Below are 16,533 nucleotides of genomic sequence, written 5' to 3'. Positions count from 1 at the left end.
CCCACTCTGATCTGACCCAGCTGCCACTGTTGCTTAAACTTAATCTTCTTTCTAAACAGCTGTTGTTTTTTTCTGAAACTCTACAAGTTCATACCTGCCTAAGGAAGCCCTAAAGGCTTAATGGAAACACTATTCCTTACAGACAGTTGAAACCTGGAAGAGTTTAAAAATCAAATACCCTTCCTTAGATTGCATAACACCAAAAATCAAAACAGAAGGAAATATCTACGGGGAGGAACTAAATGACCTCTGGCAGCCCCCATGATTCTATAACCTTATACGTACCTACCTCCCAAATAGTCTTAGTGATAATATGTGAAAAGAACAACCAACACTTACATTTTTTTCATTTTTCCTATAATTCTGTTCTTCAGGGAGGAGGTAAATGACAAATTACGGGACATGCCAGATGGTACCTTCTTGGTCAGAGATGCCTCAACAAAAATGCAGGGAGATTACACTTTGACTTTACGGTGAGTATTTTTCAGCATTTTGACTAGGGTTCTGCTAGGATTATTTATTTCTGGATATACAAAGATTCCCATATTTTATTTAAATCTTTACATACAAATTTTTTCATATTTTTATTTAATTTAGATACATAATTTTTAGTTTGGCTAACTGTCCTTTTTCTACACATTTAAATATTTAAATGTAATATTAAAAAGGCAACAGTTTTTATTTTTATGTAGCAATAAGACAAAAAGGCTTAAAATCCCTAAATGTAATGAAGTAAGAAATATACTGTTGACCTTATGAGTGAAGGAGAGGTCATGGGCACAGCCTAAGGTTATTAATGATGTGCTGGGAATCCACCCCTCCAATAACTATTGTTTTCCTCAATATAGACTTCAGAGAGTAAAACTCAACATAGTTTAGGCTGATGAGGATATGTAGAAGATAAAGCAATTCTCAGCCTATATCATGCCATCCATATGGGCATATTAGAATCTCATAACGTGGATGTATCATTCTTTATACTTACAAAGATGGGATGTATATATATTTATAAAAAATTTTTTTTATAGATATATTTTTAATTAATTAATTTTTGGCTGCGTTGGATCTTCGTTGCTGTGCACGGACTTTCTCTAGTTTTGGAGAGTGGGGGCTACTCTTCATTGCGCAGGTGCGCAGGCTTCTCATTGCGGTGGCTTCTCTTGTTGTGGAGCATGGGCTCTAGGCACACGGGCTTCAGTAGTTGTGGCTCGCGGCCTCTAGAGCGCAGTCTTAGTAATTGTGACACATGGGCTTTGTTGCTCTGTGGCATGTGGGATCTTCCCGGACCAGGGCTCGAACCCATGTCCCCTGCAATGGCAGGCGGATTCTTAACCACTGCGCCACCAGGGAAGCCCAGATGGCATGTATATTTAAATAGGTTAGGAATACTGTATTAGATATTTCCACATTTAGTTTTAACAATTAACATAGCCTAAGGGCAATAAAGTCTTGTGATTTTTTTTTTTTAAAAAGGAATATCTAAAGAAAAGAATAATGATAACAATAGTGACAATAACAACTTCCTTGTACTAAGCATTTTACATTCAATATCTATTTATTTATCAAAACAACCTTATGAGGTAGGTATTATTAATATTTCTATTTTATAGATGAAGTAACTGAAGCTTCGCTTGGTTAAGAAACTTGTCCTAAAGACACAGCTTGTAAGTGGCAGAGGATGAGTTCAAATCCAGACTTATCTGTCTCTTTGCTGCCTTTCCAGCCTAGTATCTTTAGGAAAAATAATCCCATATTTTATGCTAGAAATTTGGGGCTTATATCAGTTTCTAGTAAAGACATTAATACCTTAGGACTTCAGTTGTGCTGAGGAATAATTAGTGTTCTACAGTGATTCATTCAACATAATTTTTTCCCATTCCAGTCAGGCTTCTGTCTCTGCTACTCTACACGGACAGCTAAACCAGTTGCCACTTCTCTCTTACCTTACCTGACCTCTTAGCAGCATTAGTCATAGACACTTCTTCTTAGAAACAGTTTATTGTCTTGGCTGTTGTGACATCACTCTCTCCTAATTTTCTTCCTGACTCCTTTGCTCAATATCCCAGGGCTCAGAATTGGGCCTCCTTTTCTCCTCTGTATTCATTCTCCCAAGGTGAGCTTGTCCTCTCCCATGGCTTTAATATACAGCTTCGTGGTGATGATTCATAAACCTTATCTCCAGCTCTGACCTCCTGAATTCCAGGTGCATATATCCAGTTGCTACTTAGATAACTAGAGAACATACTAATTTTAATATAGTCAAAGCAGAATTCTTGATTTCTTTTTTTTTTTTTTTTTTTTGCGGTACACGGGCCTCTCACTGTTGTGGCCTCTCCCGTTGCGGAGCACAGGCTCCGGATGCGCAGGCCCAGCGGCCATGGCTCATGGGCCCAGCCGCTCTGCGGCATGTGGGACCTTCCCGGACCGGGGCACGAACCTGTGTCCCCTGCATCGGCAGGCAGACTCTCAACCACTGCGCCACCAGGGAAGCCCAGAATTCTTGATTTCTAATGCACCTCCTTTACCCAGACTGTTTCTCTTCTAGTCTTTCCTTTTTTCAGAAGCAGAACCACCATTTCTACAGTTACTAGAGCCACAAATCTTTTTTTCCTCCCTTTCCCTCAGCCTCACATCCAATCCATCATTAAACAAGTCCTGCCAACTCTACCTCCAAATCTACATCCATAATCTCTTCACACTTCTCTACCATCCAAATCTAAGCCACCATCTCCTTGCTTATATTTCATAGTTACCTGCTAACAGATTTGGATATGTAGAAAGTTGGGAGAGGAGGTTTGCAGGATTAGGTAACAATAGGAACAAAGATATGAAGGTGAAGAACTATAGAGTCCTGTTCTGTGAGATGCAATCCCATTTGGCTAGAGGGTAACATTTGAAAAGAGGAAAAAGCAGTAGGGGATAGAAGGTTGGAAAAGGGTCATGTTGAAGAGGGCCTTGAATTCTAAAATTTGGGGTTTGTGTTTATTATCATAAGGAGGTGGGGGAACCATTTCATTTTTTAAAAAAATTTATTTGTTTATTTTTGGCTGCGTTGGGTCTTCATTGTTGCATGTGGGCTTTCTCCAGTTGCGGCCAGCAGGGCCATTCTTCGCTGCGGTGAGCGGGCTTCTCATTACAGTGGCTTCTCTTTGTTGCGGAGCACGGGCTCTAGGCACGTGGGCTTCAGTAGGTGTGGCACGTGGGGTCAGTAGTTGTGGCTTGCGGGCTCTACAGCTCAGGGTCAGTAGTTGTGGCGCACAGGCTTAGATGCTCTGCGGCATGTGGGATCTTCCCAGACCAGGGCTTGAACCCCTGTCCCCTGCATCGGCAGGCGGATTCTTAACCACCGTCCCACCAGGGAAGTCCCCCATTTCATTTTTTAAATAGGGAAGTTATATGATCAGGCCATATTTGAACAGAAAAAAATAAAAGAGGATAGAGACTAGTAAAGAGTTAGAAGGCTATTATTAATTGAGAGGGAATGATCATCCAGAACTAGATTTACTCTTTAATCATTTAATATTATTGAGTGCCTACATTGTTCTAGGAAAAGAAAATGATGGACAAGCCAGACATGATCTCTTGTCTATAGTGTTTATATTTGGGAAGGGGTATTAGTGGGGGAGAGGGAGACAAAATAAACACATAAAAAAGAAATGAGGGAGTTCCCTGGCAGTCCAGTGGTTAGGACTTGGCGTGGCTCTGGGTTCAGTCCCTGGTTGGGGAACTAAGATCCCGCAAGCTGCGAGGCACAGCCAAAAAAGAAATGAGACTGAATCACTTTGTTGTACACCCGAAACTAACACAATATTGTAAATCAACTTAGTTCAATAAAAAAAAGAAAAGATAATTTCATAACGTATGAAGTGCTATATAGGGAATACATAAGGTTATCTGATAACACAATATGAGGAAAGGGAATTTTACATAGTTTTCAGGAGGGCCTCTCTGAGGATATGACTTTGGAAAACTGAAGGATTAGAAAGAGCCATCCAGAAAAGTGTTCCAGAGAGAGGGAACAGAAAATGCAAAGACACTGATTTTGGAAAGATTTGGTGGATCCAATGAATGCAGAGACTGCTGTGCCTGGCTTCCAGTGTGAACCACAGAGTGGTAGGAGATGAAGTTGAAAGTGGGAAAGAGCCCAATGCAGAGAGCCTGATGAGCCATGGTAGGGAATTTGAACTTTATTTCTAGGTGCAAAAAAAATTAATAAAACGTTTTAAGCAGGAAAATGACATGATTGAAAGATTAAATAAACTATTACCTAGGATGGTGGCTCTAGGAATGGAGTTGAGGAATCAAAGTAAGAGGCAATGTGGAGCTAAGAGCTAAAAGAATTTGATAATAGAAAAGATATGAGGTTGAGAAGGAGTTAAAAGTGACTGTGGTTTGACCCTGCGGGGCTTAGAATGAATGTGCCATTTATAGAAATAGGAGAGCCAGGAGCAGTTGATTTTTAGCTGCTTCAGAACTTCCAGGTAAAAATATATCTAGAATATGGCTAGAAATTTAGGTTTAATGCTTAGGAGAGAGTATAGGGCCAGAAAAAGATTCAGGTACCATCTATATAGAATAATTGGAATTTTAAAGGAAGAGTTTATTTTGGAAAAAATGGGTAGAGGCTGAAGGCAAATTTTTTTAGGGAATAACTGTGTTTAGCAGCAGGATGGAGGCAGAGGAAGAGCAGTCTAAGAGGTTGAGAGAAAAGAGTAATGTCCTAGAGGTCATGGGAGTATGAAATATTAAGAAGGAAGTGGGGACAGAGGGAAGGAAGGGAGTAGGGAAATTTTAGTCACTGCAAAGAATCTGAGCCTGTGATAGAGGAAGTGAGCAGAGTCTGAATTTGGTAAAAGTCATTGGTGACCCTCACATGAGAGGAATGAGAGTGAAGTCAGACTACAGAGAGTAGGTGATAAGAAAGTAGAGGTTTTTCAATTCAGTAACCATTTAAAAAATCAACAAATAGTATTTATTGTAGAAAATCTGGATAGTTAACAAATCTTTAGGAATCTGATATATGCCAGGCATTGGGCCAGGTGCTAGGATATAAGAAGGAATAGCATGATTCTTCTGTTCAAGAAGATTACAATGAGGGAGAGGCATAATTAAAAATCCACCATTCCACAATTCTTTCATGTCTTTACTTCCCTCCTCTGTTTAAGGTCCATGGTCCACTATTAAAATTACCCTTGTGAATATATCCTCTCTCCAAACTTGCTCCTCCCTCCCTTCATAGTAGTTGTCTAACTATATTCCAACACTTGTTAAATTCAACTCTCCATCTATTTTTTGCTTATACCTGGGCAACTGAATGTGGAGAAAAATACATCATGCTGATTGGTCTCACATTAACTTTGTGACTGCTGATCTTAAGTGGGCATTTAGTACTGCCCAGCTGAATTTGCATTTCCGCAATCCATTTGCTCTCTCACTTTTCCTAGATGATAATTCCACATATTCTTTTTTTTCTCTTCATATCAACAACCCACCTCCTTCCCTTTTAACAAGCTGCTTCCTGTTTCTCTGAGGACATGGAAGCAGTTAGAAGACATAATTCCATCATGCTCCTGTTGCTATAGCTGTCAACATGCATATGAATACTCTGCCTTTTTCCTGTTCCACTCATGTCCTTGTCCAAGATCCCGTTGTGGACTGGATCCCATCCCATCCTTCTAACCTACTCAAGGACATCACCCTAGGAATTATCTTGTCCTTTCTTTTGTATCAACAGTTTTTGTCTCTCTACTGAGCTGTTCCCATCAGTATATAAATATGCTATACTGTCTCTCACTTAGGAATAGTAAATAAAGAATACTCCCTTTGCTCTCTTTCTCTTTCCAGCTGTTTCCCTATTTCTCTGCTCCCATTTACAGCAGTATTCCTCAAGACAGTTCTCTATAGGCATTTCTTCTATCTCTTCTTTCATTCTCTTTAATCCATTCTAGTCAGGCTTCCATCCTTACCATTCCACTGAAACCATTTTGTCAAGATCACTTAGTGATTCTCTACTTTGCCAAGCCCCAAGATCATTTACCCAGTTGATTATTTCCTCTTTGTTGAAATGCTTTTTTTTAAATTGTTTTTTTGGATACCATTTACTTCATTAATTCCCCTCTCTTGGTTTCCTTTGTCATCTCCCTGACCACTAAACATTGGTGTACCCCAGGACTTAGACCTCGGACCTTTTCTCTTATTCAACTGTGTTCATCTTCAAATAACATCTATAGGCTGACAATTCCTGATTTTATACATCTAGCCCAGAACTTTCTCCTGAACTTTAGATTCTTCACATAGGCTGCAGGATCCTCTGCTCTTGGATGTTCACTAGGCATCTCAAATGTAACGTGTCTAAAACCAAAATGTTTTTTCCTCTTTAAACATGTTCCTTTTATATATCCTTTTTCACTCCAATAAATGACAATTCCGTTCTGACTGCTTAAGATAAAAACCTTGAAATCATCTTTACCTTGTCTCTTCCTCTCATATCCATATCCAGGCCACAGCATATCCTGTCAGCTCTCTCTTCAACATATATTCAGAATCCCTCCATTTCTCAGTGTCTCCACTGCTACTACCCTTGTCCAGGACACCATCATGTCTTGCCTAGATTATCTTTCCACTCTACCCCTTCCCACTTTGAATGGTCTCATCTCAACCTAGCAGCTAGAATGAGCCTTTTAAAACACGAAATAGATGATATCATTCTGCTTAGACCCTCTTGTGTTTCCCTATCTTACTCAGCAAAATCCAAAGCCATTACGATGACCCACAGGCTATTAAATGATCTAAACTCCTTTTATATCTTTTACTTTGTCTGCCACTACTCTCCTTTTTGCTCATTCAGCCCCAGCATCACTGGCCTCATTGCTGTGCCTGGAATATGCCAAGCTTGCTTCTACCTCAGGGGCTTTGCACTTGCCATTCCCTCTGTCTGGAAAACTTCTCCCCCAGATATCTGCTGTGCTAGTTCCCTCACTTCATTTAGGGCTCTGCTAAATGTCACCTGAACAGAGTGGTTTTCCTTGTGTAACATGTATAAAATAGCAATCTCTCCACCCTCATAATGATCTCTTCCCTTTACTCTGCTTTATTTTTTTTCCAAAGGACTTAATACCAGTTGATATATCTAGTTGTTTATTTTATATGTTCTATCTTAATGAAAAATTCTTTATCCTCTTTATAAAGACGGAGATACATTCCTCATGCTCCTAAACTGGAAGTTCTGTGAGAGCATGTACTGTATCTGGCCTGCTTATCATTATGTCCACTGTGCCTCATACAGTTCCTGGCACATAGTAGATGTTCAATAAGTTTTTTTGAATGAATGAGTGCTTTTTAGCTTTTCTCTAGCAGAAAGACCAGCTTGCATTTATTGTGGGTATATGTGTGGGTATATACACCTATAGAAACTGTGTATGATTAGATGGTCCTTCTAATGTACATTTTACAGGAATAGTTCTTCATCCATCTAAATACTGACCTTCTGAGCATTAAATTTAAATCAATCCACAGATTCAAACCAATTGTGTTTGACCTTTCACAAATCCCAGTGGTTCATTTATCATGTGTAATGGCATGGCATAAAGAGATACAGAAGCATATTTTTTCCCCATTAAGTCTGCTTTCTGCTATAAGAACAGTTGAGTGGGAATAGTACAGTATTTTGCTATGATATAATGAATACATCTGCTCTGGTTTTAGATTATACCTTATGGGACTTGTAAAACACTGCCATTTTAAGCTTTGGTTATAAATTATCTTTTAAGGGACCATTGGATATGACTCAGTAAGCAAAAGTGGTCTAAACTATTCAAGCATCAGATTACATCTATCTAATATAAATGACTCTTCAAAAGCTGTACTTTGTAAAACAGTTGAATGACAGTTGAATCATTTACATATTGTGATAGCCTAAATAAATAGTCATTTCCAAGAATTATAAGCAAATATAAAAGAAAAAATAATGTAAGGTGTTAGATTAATTACTCAGTTATAAATCATTCAAGGAGCTTAATTATGTTTGTGCATTAACAATAAAACCTTGAGTGCTGTGTTGGTGTATGTGTGACAAATGGTTATCATCCCCCTTCATGTAGAGATTGCTTCTGCTTCCCTCCACAGACACACAACCACGTATCTTTAGATCCCAAGGAGATTGTCCCTGTTCTTCCTGATATAGAATTTAAATTTAAAAATTCATTCAGAAAATAAACAAAAGATACAATTTACTTGTGTTGTTTTTTTTTGTGATTATTTTTGCTAAATTTGTTGATACTGGAGGCTGTGTAAGTATGCTGACCTTTAGTAACCAAGATATTTTATAGACAAAAGAAATAGTTGTAAAAAAAATGATATTATGTATACTTCTACACACATAACATGTGCCTTTTTACCCATTCCAGTTTCATTAACATAGTAAAAACTTGTTTATAGTGTGACACCAAGCTTTCATATCTCCATGTGAAAGTAGTACTTCAATAGAATTTTGGGGGAAAAAAATCAACAGTTGTTGTCTTGTTCACAGGAAGGGAGGCAATAATAAGCTAATAAAGATCTATCATCGAGATGGTAAATATGGCTTTTCTGATCCTCTGACATTTAATTCTGTGGTGGAGCTCATTAGCCACTATCATCATGAATCTCTTGCTCAGTACAATCCCAAACTTGATGTGAAGCTGATGTACCCAGTGTCCAGATACCAACAGGTATGATTACACAATTATTTTTTGGCTGTGCTGCGCAGCATGCAGGATCTTAGTTCCCTCACCAGGGATCGAACCCGTGCCCCCGTCAGTGGAAGTGTGAAGTCTTAACCACTGGACTGCCAGGGAAGTCCCATGATTACACAAGCTCTTGATAGCTAATCGGCAAGTCATTATTTAACAACATCATTTGATTCTAACTTACCAGGCTTATCAGTTAGGAAAAAAAAAGAAATTTAGACATTTAAAATTTCCTACTTAAGATTTAAGATATTTTTAGAACTTATTTTGTGGCTACTATTCCTTAATAGCTTGTTGTATGTGTTTATTAACTTTATATAAAAATACTTCTGTTTATGTTTCCTATTCTTTATTTCTTTTGTTTACCTGTATAGGATCAGTTGGTAAAAGAAGATAACATTGATGCAGTAGGTAAAAAACTGCAAGAGTATCACTCTCAGTATCAGGAAAAGAGTAAAGAGTATGACAGGCTATATGAAGAATATACGAGAACATCCCAGGTTAGTATATTTTTGTTGTTTAGGCCAATAAGTATGCAATAAGTATTATAGTTGTATCAGATTTTCTATAATTTTATAATTTTCTATAATTCACCTGACAATCTTTAGCTGTCTTAATATCATTTTTAATTTAAAAAAATTTTAAATTTATTTTTATTTTTATTGACGTATAGTTGATTTACATATATAAATTCTTAAATATATATATTTATATATATAAATTATTTTTCAGATTCTTTTCCATTATAGGTTATTACAAGATATTGAATATAGTTCCCTGTGTGATACAGTAGGACCTTGTTGTTTAAGCTGTCTTAATATCTTTTTGTTTTTAATTGAAGTATCCTTGATTTACAATGTTGTGTTAGTTTCTGGTGTACAGCAAAGTGATTCAGTTATACATATGTATACATATTCTTTTTCATATTAATATCTTTCAATATCAAATAAACTAGTTTGAATAATACCAACTTATCATTGAATAAGTTTTCAATAGGGTGTAAACACTGTGCTCCTATATATCTTTATTCCTCCCCCTTTATATTGTTACTGCCACTGATTACATTTTTATACATTGCCAATTAGCATAGATTTATAATTATTGTTTTATGCATTTGTCCTTTAAATCATATAGGCTTTTATATTTACTTATCCAGTTACCTTTACCAGTATTCTTTATTTCTTCATTTAGCTTTTTTTTTTTTTAATATTTATTTGGCTGCACCAGGTCTTAGTTGTAGCACGCGGGATCTTCGTTGCCGCATGTGGGATCTTAGTTGCAGCACATGGGATCTAGTTCCCTGACCAGGGATCAAACCCGGGCTCCCTGCACTGGGAACTCGGAGTCTTAGCCACTGGACCATCAGGGAAGTCCCTCTTCATGTAGCTTTGAGTTACTGTCTAGTGTCCTTTCATTTCACCCTGAAGGAGTCTCTTGAGCATTTCTTGTAGGGCAGGTCTAGTGGTAACAAACTCCTTCAACTTTTGTTTTTCTGGGCATATCTTAATTTCTCCTCCTTCATTCTTGAAGGATAGTACTGCTGGTTATAGAATTTTTGGTTGACAGTTTTTTTTTTTCTTTCAGGGCTTTAAATATGCCTACCCACTGCCTTCTGGCCTCTATGTTTCAGATGAGAAATCAGCTATTAATTTTATTGGGGGTCATTTGTATATGACAGGTTGCTTCTCTCTTGCTGCTTTCAAAATTCTCTCTTTGTGTTTTGACAATTTGACTATAATGTGAAATACTTGTTTTTTTATATCTTTGTCTATAGTTTATAATTGTTAACTGTGAAGGGTATTCCAGTATTACTGTGCTTCATGGTACCTTGTTTTGACCCTAGAATTAATGTTCTTGATTTCTCAGCCCCAAAGCCCTTGATCTTATTTCTAAGCTAGTGTCTGTGGTGGGCAGTGTAAAGGTAGAGACTGCACCAGGAACCTCAGGACTGGAGGAGTTTATTAGGGGATATTGGCTTGTGAGGATTATAGGTTAGGTATGAGATATAGTGCTGATTGGGGAAAGGTGTGGGATTACAGTGGCCAGAATTGCCATAATGGTCCATTTTTCTATGTGAGATGTTTGATTTCATTTTATTTTCAGGTTTTCTTTTATTAGTTAATTAGTTATTCAGAATGATTTTAATAACTTTTTTTCCCTTTTCTGATACTTGTGTCTGTGGTGTGCCTGTGTGTGTATGCTTTTTTTTTTTTTTTTTTTTTGCGGTACACGGGCCTCTCACTGTTGTGGCCTCTCCCGCTGCGGAGCACAGGCTCCGGACGCACAGGCTCAGTGGCCATGGCTCACGGGCCTAGCCACTCCGCGGCATGTGGGATCTTCCCGGACCGGGGCACGAACCCGTGTCCCTTGCATTGGCTCTCAACCACTGCGCCACCAGGGAAGCCCTGTGTATGCTTTTTTTACACTGCAGATTTCAGCTTTTCTGTATTCATTTACCTCTTCTAGGTGCATTATCTGTGATGAGGCTAGTGTTTGAGTTAGAATGGGGAAAAAGTTACTGAGGAATCAACATATGTGGTCAACATTAGGGGATGGTGAAATTATCATACATATAATAGAAAGTTATACAGCTATTAGAATAGTTTTCAGAAATTATTTTAAAACTTCTTGATTTTTAAAAAGTGAAAAAGTTATATAAATATGTATGTTAAATTCAATATAAATGTTGCTGAATTCTATGAATTATATCACACAAAGTAAAAGTCCCCATTCCCCAGAGGCAACTGCTGTTATTAAGTGCTTCTTAGGAATTTCTGGTGACCTGAGAAATGCTAATGATGTAGTTTCAGGTAAAGGAGACAGCATTTAGAATTGTGTGTACATGATTTCAGCTGTGGGTGTACCTACTCACCTGAAGGGAGAAGACTTTATAAAAATATGCTGGGATGTTTGGGGATAGAATTAGAGAGATTTGGGGAAGATACAGTTAAAATAGAAAGAAGGAAATAATAAAAATAATAATATGCATGTATTATTCTATAACAAAAATGGCATTTCTTCTTTTTAAAACAAAATGAACACTACCAAACGTAAAATAGATAGCTAGTGGGAAGCAGCCGCATAGCACAGGGAGATCAGCTCGGTGCTTTGTGACCATCTCCAGAGGGGTAGGATAGGGAGGGTGGGAGGGAGGGAGATGCAAGAGGGAAGAGATATGGGGACATATGTGTATGTATAACTGATTCACTTTGTTATAAAGCAGAAACTAACACACCATTGTAAAGCAATTATACTCCAATAAAGATGTTAAAAAAACCCCAAAAGACCCAAAATGAAATGAAATTATTCTACAACCATCAAAAAGAATAAGGCAGTCTACATTTACTGATTTTGAGTGGTTTCTAAGACATATTAAGTAAAAAAAAAAAGGGGGGGGAGATACAGAAAAATGTATGTGGTAGAGAGAAGCCCGTGTGCTGCAACGGAAGATCCCACATGCTGCAATGAAGATCCCACTGACAACTAAGACCCGATGCAGCCAAATAAATAAATTAATTAATTATTTTAAAAAAGAAAAATATATGTGGTATACTGTCATTTATGGTTAAGAAAAGAATTTGGAAGGTGTTATATATTTATATGTACTCAGAATATCTCTGGTCAAAAACTGACATACTCTCTGGGGAAGATAATTAAGGCAGTGAGGGTGCAGGAGTAGGGAACTTAATCTTTACTATTCTTTTGTATTGTTTGATTTATTTTTTTCTCTGGGCATGTATTACCTTTTTAAAAAATATAAAATGAACTGAATTGGAATTTAGGAGATTTATTTTCTAATCCTGGTTATGTTAAAAACTAGTGATGTCCCATGAGAGACATCACTTGTCCATGCTTCAAGTTCCCATCTATAAGATGCAGATACTGGCAACTACAACTATATTTGAGTGTGAGTGTGTGTTTGTGAGAGGGGGGGGAGAATCAGGTATAAACAGTTAGCACAACCATCCAAAAACATTTATTGAATACCTAGTCTAGGTATGAAACTATATTTGACTCTAGAAATACAGAGGGAGAGATGAGGCCCTATTTTGTAAAAGGGCAAAGTACTCTGACAATATTTGTTAAATATAATGTGCATTAGTCAAAATAGCATTATTTAATCCCTTTCCTCTGCATCAAATAAAACAGTGATGGGTTACTATAATTGTGTGTGTATATTTATTTAAAGGGCAACGTATAACACTATGTTTAATCTCACAAAAACATTGAGTAAAAGATTCAAAAGAATATATATATAATATGAGTGTATTCTATAAGGTACTAAACCAAGCAAATGTTAAATTTTTAATTTTGGCTGTGAGCATAAAGTGGTAAAACCATAAAGAATAACAAGGGGGCTTCCCTGGTGGCACAGTGGTTGAGAGTCCGCCTGCCGATGCAGGGGACACGGGTTCGTGCCCCGGTCCGGGAATATCCCACATGCCGCGGAGCGGCTAGGCCCATGAGCCATGACCACTGGGCCTGCGCGTCCAGAGCCTGTGCTCCGCAGCGGGAGAGGCCACAACAGTGAGAGGCCTGCATACCGCAAAAAAAAAAAAAAAAAAGAATAACAAGGAAATGATCATCATAAAGGGCAGGATAATGTTATCACCAAGGCAGGGAAGGTGGAGTGGGAAAAGGCAGGGAGTTGTGATCCAGAAAGCATACACAGGGAATTTCTGGGGTGCTGGTAGTGGATGTTCATTTTATAATAACTTGTTAAGCTATGTATTTTTTATGTACTTTACTGTTATGTTATATCTCATGCTAAAAAATGATAAACATTAAAAGCCCATGGCTGTATGCAAAAGCAATGTGAATATTTCTATAGATCAGAGGTGGAAGAGAAACCCATAATAAATAATCGTAAATGGAACTTTTGGATCTGGAAATAAGCAGAGACAGCTGAGAGCTTGACCTCCCTGGTAGTTCCTTCTCAGTCTTCTTTGCTGATTTCTCCTCTTTGACCATGGTTCAGTTCTCCTTTCTGGATGGTCATTCACTGTCTGGTGTGAGAGTCTCATGCCTTTACATACCACCTATATGTCAGTAACTCCCAAACTTCTATCTCTGGTTCTTCTGACTTCTTTTAACTCTAGACTCATATATTCAACTGCCTATTCAACAGCCCCACTTGGATGTTTAAGTAGATATCTCAGGCTTAACATATCCAAAATTGAACTCTGATATTCCACGTCAAGGCTGTTCTACCCTTTGCTTTCCCCATCTCAGTTGAGAGTTATAATATTCTTCTCACTCAGGTCAAAAGCCCTGAAGTCTCTTTCTTTTACATGTTGCGTCCAGTCCATCAGGCATTCCTGTTGACTTTACCTTTAGAATATACCCAGAATCCTACTCCTTCTCACCACATCCATTGCTAATACCTTGATCTAAGCCACTGTCAGTCATTTATCACAGAAACCTCCCAACTGGTCTTCTTGTCCTTATCTATACTCCCCTTGCCCTGGTCAGTTCTCAACATAGCAGCTAGGTGATACTTGTAAAACATAGGTAAGATCATAGCACTCCTTTGTTTGAGACCCACCTCTGGTTCCATGTTTTACATAGAGTGAAAGCCAGAGTTCTCTCTACAATGCCAGTATGATCTGTGTCCCTCTTCCTCTCTGACCTCATTTCTTATAACTCTCTTCCCCACTGTACTCCAGCCACACTAGCCTCCTTGTGGCTCCGCGAATATACTAGACCTGCTGCCTATCTTTGAGTCTTTGCACCAGCCAGTTCCTTGCCTGAAACACTTTCCCCCGAGATACGCACCTGGCCAAGCACCTCACCTCCTTCAAGGCTTTGCTTAAATGTTGTCATCTCAGCGATGCTCACTTGACAACTTTATTTGAAATTCCAGCTCACATTTCACTTCTCCTTTCCCACTCTACTTTTCTTTTTCCATAATACTTCTTACCTTCTAACAAACTACGTAATTTATTTACTTGTTCTATTATTTATTGTCTGTATAACCCCCTAAACTATAAGTTTCAGGAGGGCAGAAATCTTTAAGTTTGTTTACTTACATATCCCAAATGCTTCAAATAATGCCTGGCATATAGTCAGTGTTCAATTATTTGTTGAATGAATTTATGCAAGATAATGAACCAAAGCACTCCACCCTTGTCAAGGGTGTGAAGTCAGACTCATGGTATGGACTGGAATCTTGGGGAGGGCTAACCCTCCTGTGAATGGAGGCTAGAAAAAATGGCCACTTTTGCATATGGCTTTGGTTTGTGTAGAGCTGCATTTCTGCTTTCTTGTCATGACTGGAGAAAGCAGAGAAAGCTCCACGTGCTGCACACATGCCCAGTAATATGGGGGCTTTAACAGCAGAATATGAGTTCTGAGCAGCTGATAAGAGACTGGGTTCTGGAATTGGAATCCCTGGTTGGGGAGCTGGGAACGGGGGTGGATGGAAGCAACCAAAAAAGCCACGAGGTCAAAGCTAGAAGAGGGCTAATTCCTCTGTGTGAGAATTGAGAGCAAGACCTGAGATGGGGCTGAGCGGAGAAGAGCCTTGGAGGCTTAACGCTTTGGGAGGTAGAGGAAGAGAGGGAGGGATCCAAAGGGATCCAGTGATTAGCAGTTTAGGAGATGTGCTGGGACAATGGGTGTTAAAGGGAGATTAAAGAATTGACCTCTGTTTGTGTTACAGTGTTTCTAAGTGTTATAGACCTTCTCTGTTTTTTTCTGTGAAATCTTAGATAAAATCTAGATTGCTTTGATGTAATCGAATTCTTCCCAGAGAATGGGAAGAGATGGTGTATCCTGAATCAGAGCTGGCACAGGGTGAGAATAGGCTGTATGTGGGGATGTTTGGCATCTGGATTACATATAATTAGGAGGCAAAGTGATAGGATTTAGCGATGGTTTGGGATTAGAGACAAGAATTCAGCAATGAGATCATTGGTGACCTTGGAAAGAGCAGTCTCTGTGGAATGGTGAGTACAGAAGCCAGAACAGGGCGAGTTGCAGTATGAATGAGAGATGAGGAAAGAGAGAGAACCCATATAAACAACTTTTTTAAGAAGCTTAACTGTGACTGGAAGAGAAATTAAGGTTAAGGAACTTTTTTTTTTTCAAAGTGGTGTTACTAGAACTTGTGTGTATGCCGATGAGAAGGAACCTTAAACTGGGAGAGTGAATGCTGTAAGAGGGGCTAGTTGATGTGATGAGATGAAGTGCCTGAGAAAGCAAAAGGAGGTGAGACCCAGAGCACATGTAGGTAAAAGAGAAGAGAAAGGAGAGCAGGTATAAATAAAGGTAGGGTTACAGTTTTGGTGGTAGGTATAATGGCATTGTTTGTTGGGGAGCTGCTGCTTTGGCAGCAGCACCGAATACTTTTTCCTTTGCTGCCCTACCTACCAACACACACAACAGTGTCAGTAAAGTCAAATTTTTAGTGTTTCCTTTGAAGATACAGGGCCAGAACTTTTAATAGGTAATTTCTAACCTTGCAAGGGAGCCAAGACTATAATTTGAGAGTTGTAGAATTTATAGCTAGATATTTAGATATGGGCATTACAATAAGTTTACAATACTGCTTGAGGTATGTATGACGTAACCTCAGCTGTATGAAACATCACAAGGTTCTAGTGTCCCATATCTGCTAATCCCCTTATGTTCCAGCCCTACCGAGCAATTGCTGATCCCTAACATCCACTATTATTTCATGTATATGTCATGCCATGCCTTCTATGTGCAATGCTGAATTTTCTTCTCAGTTAAGACCTAGCTCAGATGTTGCCTCGTCCATGAAGTCTCTGTAAAGCAGTAAGTAACTTTATTGCCTCTATCATGA

At 38.5% G+C, this 16,533-nt stretch overlaps 1 protein-coding gene across 3 annotated transcripts in view; it reads left to right on the top strand.

Moving 5' to 3' along the window:
- The window catches only part of LOC307048756 (phosphatidylinositol 3-kinase regulatory subunit gamma), a gene marked incomplete at its 5' end in the record, with an annotated part of 80,278 nt that overhangs the window by 47,101 nt on the left and 16,644 nt on the right, over positions 1 to 16,533 (top strand). For all 3 annotated transcript variants that reach the window (XM_079697955.1, XM_079697954.1, XM_079697953.1), the window contains 3 exons: positions 375 to 473; positions 8,528 to 8,708; positions 9,101 to 9,226. In XM_079697955.1, the coding sequence (XP_079554081.1) occupies positions 375 to 473; positions 8,528 to 8,708; positions 9,101 to 9,226 (406 nt within the window). The remainder of the gene's footprint in view (positions 1 to 374; positions 474 to 8,527; positions 8,709 to 9,100; positions 9,227 to 16,533) is intronic.

This window comes from Hyperoodon ampullatus (genome assembly GCF_949752795.1).
Source record: "Hyperoodon ampullatus genome assembly, chromosome: 2".
Classification (NCBI taxonomy): Eukaryota; Metazoa; Chordata; class Mammalia; order Artiodactyla; family Ziphiidae; genus Hyperoodon; species Hyperoodon ampullatus.
Note: the sequence above shows the minus strand (reverse complement) of the source record. Positions and strands in the feature narration are given on the sequence as shown.